The following is a 14,097-nucleotide window of genomic DNA, read 5'->3' on the forward strand; positions in this document are numbered from 1 at the left end:
TCAGGGATGAATGGAAGACGGCTTTTAGCACCACCCTTAGCCACTACGAATATTTGGTAATGCTGTTCGGCCTTGCTAATGAATCCAGTGTATTCCAGGCTTTTGTCAATCATGTCTTGGGGGATCTGGTGAACAATGGTTTTCTGGTGTACCTGGATGACATCCTTATCTATTCCCAGTCGAAGGAACCACATGTCCAGCAGGTTCTACACCAGTTACCGCACCAGCACCTCTTTGTGAAAGTGGGGAAATGCCTGTTCCACCAGACACAAATCACGTTCTTGGGGTTTGTGTTAAACAGCAAAGGAGTGGCTATGGATCCGGGTAAGGTAAGGGCCGTTACCCAGTGGCCCCATCCAACATCTGTGAAAGCCCTACAGCGATTCTTGGGGTTTGTGAATTTCTATCACTGCTTTAAACGAAACTACAGTTCCCTCGCTGCCCCACTGACTGCTCTGACCTCAGGTAAGAGATCCCATCTCATCTGGACAGACATTGCTCAGCAGGCCTTCGACTCCCTGAAGAGGCGGTTTACCTCCGCACCCGTCCTCCAACACCCGGATTTGGCCCTGCTGTTCGAATTAGTGGTGGATACCTCAGAGAGCAGAGTAGGTGTGGTAAAACCGTGTCAAATTATACCCTTGTGTGTTTTTTTTCAAGGAAGATGTCCCAAGCCGAACGAAATTATATCGGCAACCGGGAACTTCTGGCTACCAATTGGCCCTCAAGGAATGGAGACATTAGCTCGAGGGGGCCGTACATCAATTTGTCGTGTTGACAGATCACAAGAACTTGGAATACCTCCAAATGGTCCGATGCCTGAATTCCTAGCAAGCCAGGTGGGCTCTTTTCTTCTCATGCTTTCACTTCACTGTGACGTACAGGTCCAGCAGTAAAAAAACAAAGGCTGATGCCCTGTCCCGGGTGAATGAATGAGACCCCGTCCCGGAGATCGCAGAGTGTATCCTACCCAAGAATTGTGTGGTGGGCCCCTTCAGTAGCACTTCCTTCAGGACCTCCACAGAGCCCAAGAAGCACAGCCCGGACCTCCCAAGAAGCCCGCAGGGTACTTGTACATCTCAACCAGCATGCGACCCACGCTCCTGCAGTGGGCACATGACAATCCAGCCACTGGACACCCCGGTTTTGGCAAGACTCAGGCCCTCCTCCAAAAACACTTCTGATGGCCTTCCTTCCAGGAGGATGTCCAGGACTTCGTGTGAGCCTGTGCGACCTGCGCTCAAGTCAAATCCTTGACCCAGAAACCTGCAGGACTTCTCAAACCCCTGCCCGTGCCGACCTGTCCCTGGTCCCATATTGCCATTGACTTCCTTGTGGACCTTCCGAGTTTAGACGGTAAGACCACAGTGCTTCTTGTAATCGACCGGTTCTCCAAGGCTTGTCGTCTTGTTCCCCTCCCCAAACTCCCTACAGCCCTCGAAACTGCAGAACTCCTCTTCCACCACGTCTTACGCCTCTCGGGATTGCCGGAAGACATTGTGCCAGACCGCAGGCCGCAATTCACATCCCGAGTCTGGAGGGCCTTCTGACAGAGGTTGGGTGTGTCGGTGAGTTTAACGTCAGGTTATCACCCTCAGGCGAACAGGCAAGTACAGTGGCTCCACCAAGACATCAGCCGGATCTTATGCAGTTATTGTGCCAACAAACCTCAGCAATGGACAAGGTACTGACCTTGGGCCGAATATGCCCACAACTCCCTCACCCATACATCCACAGCAATATCTCCTTTCCAGTGTGTGTTAGGGTTTCGACTCCTTTTGTTTCTGTGTGGCACCCCGGCTCAAGTGATGTATCAGCTGTCGATGCCTGGTACAAGAACAGTGGAGAGACTTGGCGAGCAGTCCGGAAGCATCTGCTACGGAGCAGCGACAGGGTCAAGCAACAAGCGGATCGCCGCCAGTGTCCAGTCTCCTTCATGCCAGGACAAAGAGTCTGGTTATCCATGAAAGGCCTCCGATGGAATCACTCTGTGAAGAAACTCAGTTGTAGATACATCGTCCCTTCAAAGTTCTTCACCATGTCACCCTTGTATCCTATAGATTCCTGCCACCCCCGTACCTACGGGTACACCCTACCTCTCGTGTTTCTCTCCTTAAGCCCTGTGCCAACCACCACTTGACACCACGCCACAACCTCCCATGCAGGTTGGGGATGCACTCGCCTATGCTGTGCGCAACCTGCTGGACTCCCGCCGCCGGGGGGGACGATTGCAGTATTTGGTGGACTGGGAGGGTTATGGGCCAGAGCAATGGTGTTGGGTGCCTGCCCAGGTTATCTTGGACCCAGTCTCGATCTTCACTTTTCACAGGGACAATCCTGATCGACTGGTGCCCAGGCCCCGGGGGCATCCTCCTAGCCATAGCAGAGTGGCCAGTGCCGCTCGTGGAGGTGGAGTACTGTCACGCCCCCTGCTTTCACACAACCAGTAACACCTGCAGCTTATCAAGGAACAGGAGTTTAAAGGGCGGCTCTGGATGCAACAGCTAGCAGAACCTTAGTTCAGCCTGACTCGACAACTGTGTTAGAACCTGTTTTTCTCGACCCCCTCTGTGTTCCCTGTTTCCTTATCTGTCTGCCTCTTCGTCATTGTCTCCCCGGCTTTCCCGACTCACGGCTTGTTTTTCGGACTTCGACTCTTGGATTCTCTCTGTAACCTCGTTTGCTCCTCAGCGACCCTTTGCCTGTTTTTGACCACGAGATTTGACTGCCCTTTGAATAAACAACCCTGAGCACTGCGATTGGGTCCGACGCCTCTCTTCCATGTGCAAAACCATGACACTTAGCAAATTAATAAATAGACTTGGGTTCACATGACTAAAAGGGTAATGACAGGTCAATCATACATACTTTGCATTTTATTTTATAAACAAATTACAGGAAAATACCTGTACGTAGTCACTTGGTACTGTAGTTTCACAATTCACTGGATGGTGGTGTTGGTGTAAGTGTTGGTATTAGTTATCGCACAACAACTGATGCATGGTTTGTCTAGCACAATATTTTATGATTAAAGATTGTTTTTTTCAGTGTGGAAAGAAAGGTATTCAACATTTAATTATAAAATAGGCTTTGTTTTAGATAAATTTGCCCAGCTGTAGGCTATGGTAAGTGTTCTGAGCATGTTTAAGGTAGGCTAGATTAGGCTATGATGTTCGGTAGGTGTGGTACTGTATTCTTTTTTGACTTACGATTTATCCACTTACAACGGCTTTATCGGAACGTAATCTCATCGTTAGTCAAGGAGCATCTGTATTTGACAAATGAACCCTTGATCATTTGTGTGCACACTTCTTGCACTAACTTATATAACATGAGGTGTCTATATGGTAAGGCTGGATTTAGTTATAGGAAGCCTCTTTCATATTAATTCTGTACATGTAATTTTTCCAAGTGGTTACAACATGAAAATTTTCAACAGAAATTAAAAACTTGCTGTAGTGCATGACTCAAAAGCTGAGGCAAGGATCAAAAAAAATTCTACTGCAGTGCCCAAAAGTTTGATTAGTAGTTAACCCTCTTCCTACACACATGACAATTGACTAGGGTCAAACAGCACTCTACAAACTCAACCATTCTCTATAATTACACCAAAATGCAGTTCTGTACCACACAAAATACGAGCGAAAACTCTTATAGCTCTGTCCACTGTAAACCAGGAGCCATAGCAAAGACCTTGTCCTATCTGCAGTTGTCAGCTGTAGCCGCATTTGTACACACTTATTTTGCATGTGGAGCCATGAATTGTGGCTGCCAGTAACCCATAAAAATATGAAAGTATAAGCATAAAAGAAGTGATGGTCATTCATCACATAATCAGAATAAGAGTCGGATGTTTTAATGAAGCAGAACAATGTGGTCTTGTGTCTTGTCTAGCATGTGTGTCTCATTTTCCAACTTTGGCATGTGACTGAAGGACTACTAGATGTACGAGGAGATCAGAGGTTTTACCTTGCCATCATATTTGGCCCTGTCATTGTTGGCTTTTTCTGCTTTCTCGGCCAGTTTCTTCTGCATCTGGGGTCCCCTCCCAAAAAAGATGTAGTTGACAAAGGCATACTCCAACAGGGCCAGGAAGACAAAGACGAAGCATCCCATCAGGTACATGTCTATGGCTTTCACATATGGGATCTTTGGAAGCGTCTCGCGCAGGTGAGTGTTGATGGTGGTCATGGTCAGCACAGTTGTAATTCCTGAAAGACATAATTTTTACTTTGGTTAGGGACGGATCCATGGTGTTAAATTTTAACAGTTTATTTCTTGAATAAATCATTCTGACATTACAGAAGAACTAAAATGGCTACATCACAGCAAAACCTGCTATCAGCGTTGCCTTGAATTATCTGTGGAGCTGATTATTATTGTTCATCTAAAGCCACACTTCACCAACTTATTCCAGATTCTGATGTTTTATCATACCTATTTTTTATGGCAAGATTTTTTTAAAAAAACCCCTTATAACACATAATTAATTTTCCATCCCAAGCACAACTTTTCACTTTGCTAACTGCTTTTACAAGGTGGAGTCATGCATCTTGGACAAAAAGTTGATGATAGACTTGACGTAATCCGACCTGAGGTCATATGTTTTTGAAATCCAAGTGAAAAGAGGAGTGGAGTTGTCAGCTGATCACCACTTGGTGGTGAGTTGTATCTGACATACGGGACTCAGGCCGGACAGACCTGCTAAATACAAATGTTCTGTGGGGTGCTTCTGGGAAAGTCTAGCGGACAGTTCAGTGTGAGATCAATTCAACTCCCACTCTCAAACAAACTTTTTCCTCTCCTCATAGAAACACATGGACACAAATGGTCAACATTCAAGAGGTCAGTAGTGGACACAGTTGCTGAAAGTTTTTCTGAGGGGGATCTTCAGGCCATGAAGTCCACAGCAAAGGCAATTGCTGAAATGAAAGATCTGGCATTGAAGAAGTTTGGAGAGGCCATGGAGAAAGACTCTTGAGTGACTTCAATGCAGTACTGGCAAAATTGATATTAATTGCTTATTTTTTTATTCACTTACTGTGACTAATTTGTAGCACCAGCTTGGATGAAAATGATTACTTTATGACTGATGGGATTCTGCAAAGGAGGCACTGATGACAAATAGTCTTAGAGTGTCATCTAGTGCTGTTGTTTATTTTTCAGCTCTTCATAAGATGGCATTCCCATTACGGTGCTGCATTGCAGGACTAGATGAAACCAATTTTGACCCACTGAAATAAATTTCTTTCAGATGCTTCTTTAGTTACTGTTTAGATGTCAGACCATTAACGGGAAGTGGAAGAACTCCATAATGTAAAAGCATAACCGCATAGTAGGCCATTTTATGGATTTCAGAATATGAAATTACTTTTTCTCAAAATAAGTATAATGCTACAAAAAACACTAGATATATGGCAAAACAAACAAAGTAACAAGAACAATATTCCAAATTACATGTGTGGTTTAAAAACCCTCTCTTACATAGTATCTAAGTCCAGACACTGAAATATTTGTGAGACAATTCTTTGGTCTGACAGTTGGTAGTTCATAAATGTTACGATTTCCTAATAGAAAGAAAAAAATAATGTTTATCAAAATTACTTTGAAATGTGAAAATAAAAATGTGGCTGTTTCACAGCTCACAAAACACTGAACCAATATATAACAACACGCTATTTACATAGACTTTTGGTTTGAACGTTTTAAGCCAGACCACTGAAAACATCTGAAGGTTTCGGCAATTGGAAGCAAACCCTCAAACTAAAATTACGAAGGTCTTCACCTGACCTTTAGATGCACAATACATAAACAAGGCAATAAAAATGCACCTGTAGTTTCAGATTATAGCCAACATTTTCAGTCAAGAACCAAGAGGACGTTTTGGATTCCATGTAGCTCTTTTATAAGCACAATAGGGCAAAACAAGCAGAGGACCCCCATGAGAGATTGCTTGCTATTGTTAAGCGAGGCATCTTTACCTCATATACTGTAAAAGATGCTTTTTTCTTCTAACAGTACCTTTCACATATAAACCACACAATATGAAATCCAGGATTTTCTTACTTCAGTAAAGAAACAACACATTTAGTCAGCTAACATTTCTGTCATACATAATGGATAATGCACCTTATCACTGAACATCATGTTTCACTGACTTACTGGCTAAAAACTGAATTAGATCAGAATATTGAGGATGCATAAATATACATAAATAAACATTTGAAAACAGTCAAAACCACTTAACCAATATGAGGCAGAGCAAAAGTTGGTTTTAAGGACCAGCAAGTCACAATAGAATTACCAGGGCCTTTCTTAAGTGCCGTTACCCCCACCCCCCTTCAGTGTCCCTCAGACCCAACCGCATGCACTGCTGTATTTGTAGAACCACAACTTGTCTGCATGCCAGACAGAAAACGCATGTCAGTTTCTAGCAAGGTTATAAAAGAAGAATAAGTGGAGAACATAAATCTGGCTACAGGCTTGATTTATAGCTACATTACAGGGAGACCCAGCTTGGTACCGCTGAAGGGTGCGTGAGCAGCAGCCTCAAACAGACTGTTAGCAGTTTACTCATCCGTTGGGCACCCAGGTTCCACTCAGTGACAGCAAAGCTCTTTATGTCTCCGTTTGCTGGGGCTCCATCACTGGCCGTCCTTCACTACTCTCCACGTTTGGACAATTTAATCATAGGGGCTACGTACCTGTGCGCCTACCATCTTTTCCATCAGGAGGCAAGTGTCTTGGGGGATAAATATTGCTTTATGGAGCGTCTCCCTCTCTTTGCTCACCCTCCTCTCACTCTTCTCTAATCTCCTCGTCTGACCGAACTCTGCAAAGTTTTCCAAAACGTAATTGAAGGCGGTGGGTTTTAAACATTGTGGCTATGTGTCAGTGTGAAACTGCCACAGGTCGTAACTGTTGTCTTCCACTTGTACATCCCTGCAGCAGACTGATGATAATTCCTCATGCAAACATTTTTTGTCCAGTATTATCTGAAAGGCTCATCTGATTGACTGCTCTGGAAAAAACGCCACCTAAAAATGCATGTGCTTTTTATATAGCAAACCTTTTTTTTTTACCAGGTAAGAGCATCCCCTGTTTCATTTTCATTTTAATGTTACGGTTGTTATGACAGTTACAAAGTGTAATGAAGGTGTGCCTGTTTTACATCAGTTAAGATTATCTAAGGTTTTTAAAATTGCACACATGTTCTTTTAATTTCATTAAATTAATTTGCACGGAAGAAGAACACACAGGAATAAAATTACAGAAGTACAAACAGAATGTGCCAAAGGGGTCAGGAAACTAAAAAGGCTGAACACGTATATAAAGGAGGTGACTGTGGAAAATACATCAGCAATTGATAAACAACAACGCGGCAGATAACAGTACACCGAACAGGCAGAGAATAATAAATTTAAACATATGTCTGACATGTAATGTTAGTCATGCAATTTAATGTGTTGTTTCATAAGATAGGATATATATATATAGGAAAAAAGAGCATGAACTATGTTTATGAAAAAAATATATTTGTGGAGCTTATAGATGGATATGGATCACATCAGTGGCACTCTGTGAAAGGGTAAGAGGAAGTGCAGTACAGGGCAGGAAGAGGCGATGTGACTTTTAGAGTTATGCAATTTTGAGTAGGATAAAACAATGTATGGAATGTACTTAAAACCAGGGTTTTACTCATTGTTTCAAGAAGGTGTCTACTAGCTTCGGCTCAGAACAACCCTGGGCTTTAGCCAACCCTTGTGGCTAAAATTAGCTTTGAACCACTGAGTCTAGAACTGTTGGAAATAGCCCTAGATCCTAAATAGCAGTCAGCATATGGTCTGCATCTATTTTTAATGATTACTGCTTGAGACAAAGTATTTATCTAACTGGCACAAATTAACAAAAACATTGAGTCTTTGATAAAAGTGCAATATATTCACCTGTTTACAATGCACACGTGCAGTTCTCAACATTTAGTTTGAATGAGAGAATTCACTAAAGCATTTTAATTTATGTTATATGGATCAGTTATCAGTGCGAGTCACTGACAAGCATGCAGGGAGCAGCGTGTGCATTGCTTATTCGTGCCTCTCAGTGCTTACATAAAGCTGATGTGATACACACGTGGGGGTGGAAGGAACAAATTGCGGCAAAAATCTCATTTGGACACAACACTGGGGAAGTCGGGGGTGGGGGTTCAATCTGTTCTCTAAAGTCAAAGTGAAGACCCACTTCCTCGAGACCGACTATTCAGAAATCTCCACTTGCGGCCTCTCTAGATGCAATGTGCTATTTTCGTCAATGCAATTGTTGTAATAACTTCACACAACCTGTCATGTTACTTTCATACTGTTGCAGTTTAGAAGCTTGATTCTAATCATAGTATTTTTATAGGATCAATGCTGAAATGCAAATCCATTTACAGCTCTGGGGGAAAAATATTACACTAACTTATATTGTTTTGCTCACCTGACCTCACATGCTGATTGATGTTGCCACTTCACCGTTTCGCTGCTCATCCGACAACAACATAGGCCTGTTCAAATTTCCTTCCCTTAGCAGATGCTGTTATCAAAAGTGACATTCCACCACTCTATACTACCTGCAATCCATCAGATAACTGCTGACTTGTAGACATTTGGATGCTTCTTAAAACACGTTCTGCTGTCACGCACTTCAGTCACACAACCGTCACACTCTACAATTTTGATGAAATCCACATGGACATTGAAAGAGGTTGCAGTAAAAGTGCTAGATGTGCCATCTGAGAATGTGGGAGAAACAGTTTGTCCAGTTTAGTACTGTTCTCTGGCCAGCCTTCAAGATATTTAACTGTATAGGGCAGGTAGCAGTGTGTTTTTGGCCAAAGCTTTTGGTGGTGACCACTCAGGGCAGGTAATGACATCTTCTCTCTGGGCAATACTCTTAGTGATGACCCCTTAGAGCAGATTTAAGGGTCCACCCTAGCCATCCACAGGGTGATGACCCTTCAGGGCAGGTATCAATGTCTTTTTGGTACAGTTGTCTGGATGAAGAACAGGTGACACAATGTCAGGAGGTGGAACCCGAAGGCAGGGGCTGGCCAAGGTAAAAAAATGCATGAGGAAGCTCAGTGAGCGGAGTTTGTGGTCAGTTTAGTGGCACTGGTGCTGATGAGGGGGTCCCTGACAAGATACAATGTAGGGGTCATAAGAGCAGTGCAGTCATGATGTTGAGCAGGACTTCAGCTGCTCAGATTGGTCAATGTCTATCAGGGGTACAAAAACCTGATACTCTACGTCTATCGTGTTCTGTTTTCTGTTACAGCGTAAGTTCAGTTACAGCATAACTGAAGATTAAAAGAAGTGGACATAGTGTTAGCTAGAGGAAATAATTTCGCTGGATGGAAGGGCCTAGTAAGGATTCTGCTCGATTTTGCCGTACACCACAGAATGGAAAGCAAAGATCTCTGTTGTGAAGGCCAAATCGCACTGATTTCGTGTTGCTCCCATCTGTGATGAATGACACCGCGACAAATCTTAACAAGATGCACGGGAAAGACACGTGGCACATACTGCTGCTCACAATGCGCAGAAAGCCTGTGGACTCGATGTCCGGGAGGAGAAGCACAGATCGGTCACCAGGGGAACAGAACATACCCAGAGCCACGCGGGCTGCGGAGGCGTCGTAATTGATCCAGAAGGACACCCACGACAGGATGGTGATCAAAATGGAGGGCATGTACGTCTGGAGGATGAAGTAGCCGATGTTTCTCTTAAGCTTGAAGCTCAGCGACAGACGTGGGTAGGCACCTAGGAAAACAAGATTGGAAAATGAAGAAAAGGGTATTTGTTTCGAGGCTCAGGCAGAGCGTACCTCATGTTTTCTTTCCGTTTCTATGGCAATGGGAGTGCAGATTGGGTGTGTCGTCATAGCAACAACCGTCTGCAGTCCAAATTATGGCACGATTTGTTATAACCTGCAATGTTCAGCACAAAGAAGCAAGGTGAACAGAGGTGTCAGAAAAACTGCGTTTGACCAACACTACAGCTTCATGTGCAATGAACAAACTGGATTCTCTCTGAGTAACAAATTAAATATGATTTGCCTCATTTGTACTTTACTAAAACGATTCACGTGTCCATTTAAAAAAATGTTATACATTTACAAAGTACATATTCCAAAGTCTTCATCCTTAAACACACCCAAGTAAATCCACTGATCGGACACAAGGTAATAGGGTGCTTTTTAATACTTCTACACAATCACGAGGAAAGGTGCGATATGGAGGTATTCCAGTATATGTGATGATTGTTGAACTGCATTATGAATGAGACGTGCATGAAATATGTTCAAAGCCTTTGGTAAGGTGAATGATGGCAATTAGGATATTCATAGTTTATTATTATATTTATGGTATAGCGAAAGGAGAGAAAAGGATCCATCATGTTTTAAAAAATGTCTTTCAATGAAATATTTGTTTTCAAGCGGATTCTCACTGTGCTTCGTTTTCAACTCTAGAGCTACGTTTGAAGAATGTTTTGCATACTGGAATAAGAACCACCCTTAACACCATTTATTCTGGGGTTGAAGTGCAAGAGTGCAGGCATTATTGTCTTGTTTCCATTAGTGTTGGGATGGGAATTATGTATACCCTCGGTCTCCTAGTTCATTAATATATGATGCCAAGTTTCAACAGATGAATCCTTAAGAAAAGGATTTGAAAAGACAGGACGGTAATTGCTAGTCCATCATCATCCTGGGCTTCTCTGCAATATTGAGCCATGCCAATGCGGGGTGGATGGGCTGACTAATTAAGCAGGCTTTGCAGGAGGTTGTACAGAGGGGCTATGGGCGGACCATCCAGACACATACAATCTACAATATCAATAAATTTTTCAAGGTCAGGAAGTGACAAAGCATGCCATGCAACATCAACACTAATGCAAACAGTGGCGATCACTAAAGGTCAGAAGGTCAATGTGAATAGAACCCAGACTGCAGATGGCATATGTGATGTTCAGCTGCAGGTTTGTACTAAGGCGACAAAACATACTGATGTGCAACTGGAAACTTTTGGGTAAATGTCATCGACTCACGTCAAGTGTGTTCTGAATCTAATAGGCTTTACATTTTTACATTTACATTACCTGGAAGCTTTGTTAAAAAACACTGTGACCTCAACATTCCTGTCATAAACAGGAATTTCAAAATGACAAACGGCGCATCTAGTGCTACTGATATGAGTGGATCCAGTGAGGCCCACCGTACCTGTGGAGAACACAACGTTCCTGGAGACCAGTTTATAATCCACAATGGAGAACTGAGGCAGCTCTATCCTCGACACTCCCGTAACTGCGTTGTCTCCCCCTTTCCAGTAGAACTCAATATCATCTGTGGTGTATCCATCTACGGGGGCAAGAAAACGGGGAAATATCACAAACACATGAGAATCACTCATTTCACTTCACAAGAAATACACCAGTAGTGTATTACAGTATTAATTAGACCCAGTGTACTACATTTTAAAGTAGATGGGAGAGGCTGTATGCAGACAGTATGCATATAAAACTGTTCATATGAAGGACAAAATTATGATGCTGGCTTATTTTGTCTTGCATTTCGATTTGGATCATTGTTCAAACCTGCAGTGTTAAACTGGACATGTCTGACAGTTATATGATCCCTGCAAACTCCTTTCAGAGATTTTTTTTAAACTCTCTCATACTTGATTTAACACCACAAGTGCATGATTCTTGCATGATTTACTGTGCGTGATTCCTATATCCGCAGGCTGGACACCGTGTCCCAAACTGTGCTGACAAGCTGCTGTAAAAGACTGCAGTGCATGGAATGTGCATTCTTGTTCAAAGTGCACGTTACATGATGGAATTTCTGCTGTTGCTGAGAATTTGTCATGTATTACTCTTTTTTTTTTTTCATAAAAATACATTTACTTTTATTCACTTAGCAGATGCTTTTCTCCAAAGCACCTCATAATGAATACTCTAATGTTTAGCCAACACCTTTTCATCATAGGTGACGTACAGTGTTAGATACACCACAACACAGTAGATTACCTAGAATCATTCATCTATACAGCAGAGCAACACACACACACACACACACACACACACACACACACACACACACACACACACACAGTGGACAATTTAGAGCCAGCAGATCACCTGAAACAAGGGAGGAAACCAGAGTACCCTGAGGAAACCCACGCGAACACAGGGAGAACATGCAAACTCCACGCAGACCAATACAAAAATACATACAAAAAATATATTTATAATAAATCCATACTTAGCAAGGTTATGTTTTGATGATGGGACGGAAGCCCTACATTCATTAATGTTGCCCTTAGGCTCAAGCGACATTCAGTTACACTCCCTGTTAAGACTGGCTCAAAAATATCTATAAGGCCTTTAGGGCTGTAGGTTAAAAACTGACTATGCAGCTGGTTGACCAGTCATCTAGGCACAGGATAACACTGCACAAGGTTTATATGTGGCTTTCAAATCACTTCTTAAATTTTTGGTTAAAGAGTTCCAGATATCTATCAATTTTCAATAAATTATTTTCGGTGAGGGGGTGCGGTGGCGCAGTGGGTTGGACTGCAGTCCTGCTCTCCGGTGGGTCTGGGGTTCAAGTCCCGCTTGGGGTGCCTTGCGGCGGACTGGCGTCCCGTCCTGGGTGTGTCCCCTTCCCTCTCCGGCCTTACGCCCTGTGTTGCCGGGTAGGCTCCGGTTCCCCGTGACCCCGTAAGGGACAAGCGGTTCTGAAAATGTGTGTGTGTGTGTATTTTCGGTGAATTTCACAATTGCATGCACAGTTGAAAAATGAAAGATAAATAAAATAATTGGAAAATACCAACTATTGCTCAGGAAAGGAAACGCTATATCACCAAATTGTACCAAGAACTACATTTCAAATTCTTCTCGTAAGCAGCAGCTGGAGAAAAGTTAAGTATACCCTGCAAGCTATTTATTTGTGAAATATGATGACTAATACACATTCATTTGAACTCGTGCTGCAATAAGTGGCATTCAAAATCTAAACAGAAACTGTGCATTCCATGATTCAGATGGGCTGCAGTATACACAGGGGAACAAAATCAATCACATTGGCTCCTGCATGCAGCAATCTCAAGTAAATCCTTTACTGTGTGCACTGGTTATGGAAACCACAATAAATGGGAAAATGACCACTTTTCTGCCATTTCTATCACTGATTCCTCTCGGCGCAACAGATGTTGAATAAGAGAGACCCATGATGTATGGAATAAATGCTGGAGCTCAGCTGTAAGGGTCAGACTGTATCATCATCCAATTTACTGTGGGAAAGGCTGATATTCTGCTACTAACAATACAGTACAGTGCAGTACAACACCATTTATTTGTATATTGCTCTCTCTCCCGAAGGTGGACTCAGAGAACTTGTACATATTACAGATGAAACAAATGACAAAAACAAAAAACAAGCCGACTGACACATATAAATCTGTAATGTGAAAAGAATAGATACAGCAGGAAATAGACAAAATAGGGTTAACTGGGATATTCTTTAAGGTAGCAGAGTGACAAGAAGTGGCCAGTCGGCAAAGTAGGAGAGGAAAACAAAAATTTCAAATGCACATTATTAACTCTGACGCTGTTCTTACGTATAAACTGATCACACAATAGTAAAATCACTTTCCAAATCACACATCCAGATAAGGCAAGTTTAAATTATTTTTTTCCTCAAAACTGTTGCTCTTACACACAAGGCGTAAAGCAGCAACAATAGGCGAAAGCGGCCATGCTGAAAGTATACACCAGCACGTTTATGTTAATGAAAGACGATACCAAAACAGCCAGGGTCAGCGAGATCGAATACAGCAGTAGAGGCAGGCCCTGGGCCCTGGAGGTCACTCACAGCTTTCGATTTCCAGCGTGCAGTTCTGCTCATCCAGTGGGTATCTCCTGAGGTCCATCATGCAGGCTGCTGTAGTGGTGATCCTGCAAAGAATAGAAATCCCCTCAAGCACCAGCAGAGTGGTTGAAGAATCGAAGCACCACTTAATTCTGAGAAACTGAACTTATTATTTGGGAGGGAAATGCA

At 42.9% G+C, this 14,097-nt stretch overlaps 1 protein-coding gene across 1 annotated transcript in view; it reads right to left on the minus strand.

Moving 5' to 3' along the window:
• Positions 1-14,097, minus strand: part of gabrb3 (gamma-aminobutyric acid type A receptor subunit beta3) — a 56,544-nt gene that overhangs the window by 6,372 nt on the left and 36,075 nt on the right. Inside the window, exons 5-8 of the mRNA XM_018750163.2 lie at positions 13,912-13,994; positions 11,257-11,394; positions 9,645-9,797; positions 3,970-4,211 (exon numbers count right to left, since the gene is read on the minus strand). Coding sequence (XP_018605679.1) covers positions 3,970-4,211; positions 9,645-9,797; positions 11,257-11,394; positions 13,912-13,994 — 616 coding nt within the window. The remainder of the gene's footprint in view (positions 1-3,969; positions 4,212-9,644; positions 9,798-11,256; positions 11,395-13,911; positions 13,995-14,097) is intronic.

This window comes from Scleropages formosus, chromosome 1 (genome assembly GCF_900964775.1).
Source record: "Scleropages formosus chromosome 1, fSclFor1.1, whole genome shotgun sequence".
Lineage (NCBI taxonomy): Eukaryota > Metazoa > Chordata > Actinopteri > Osteoglossiformes > Osteoglossidae > Scleropages > Scleropages formosus.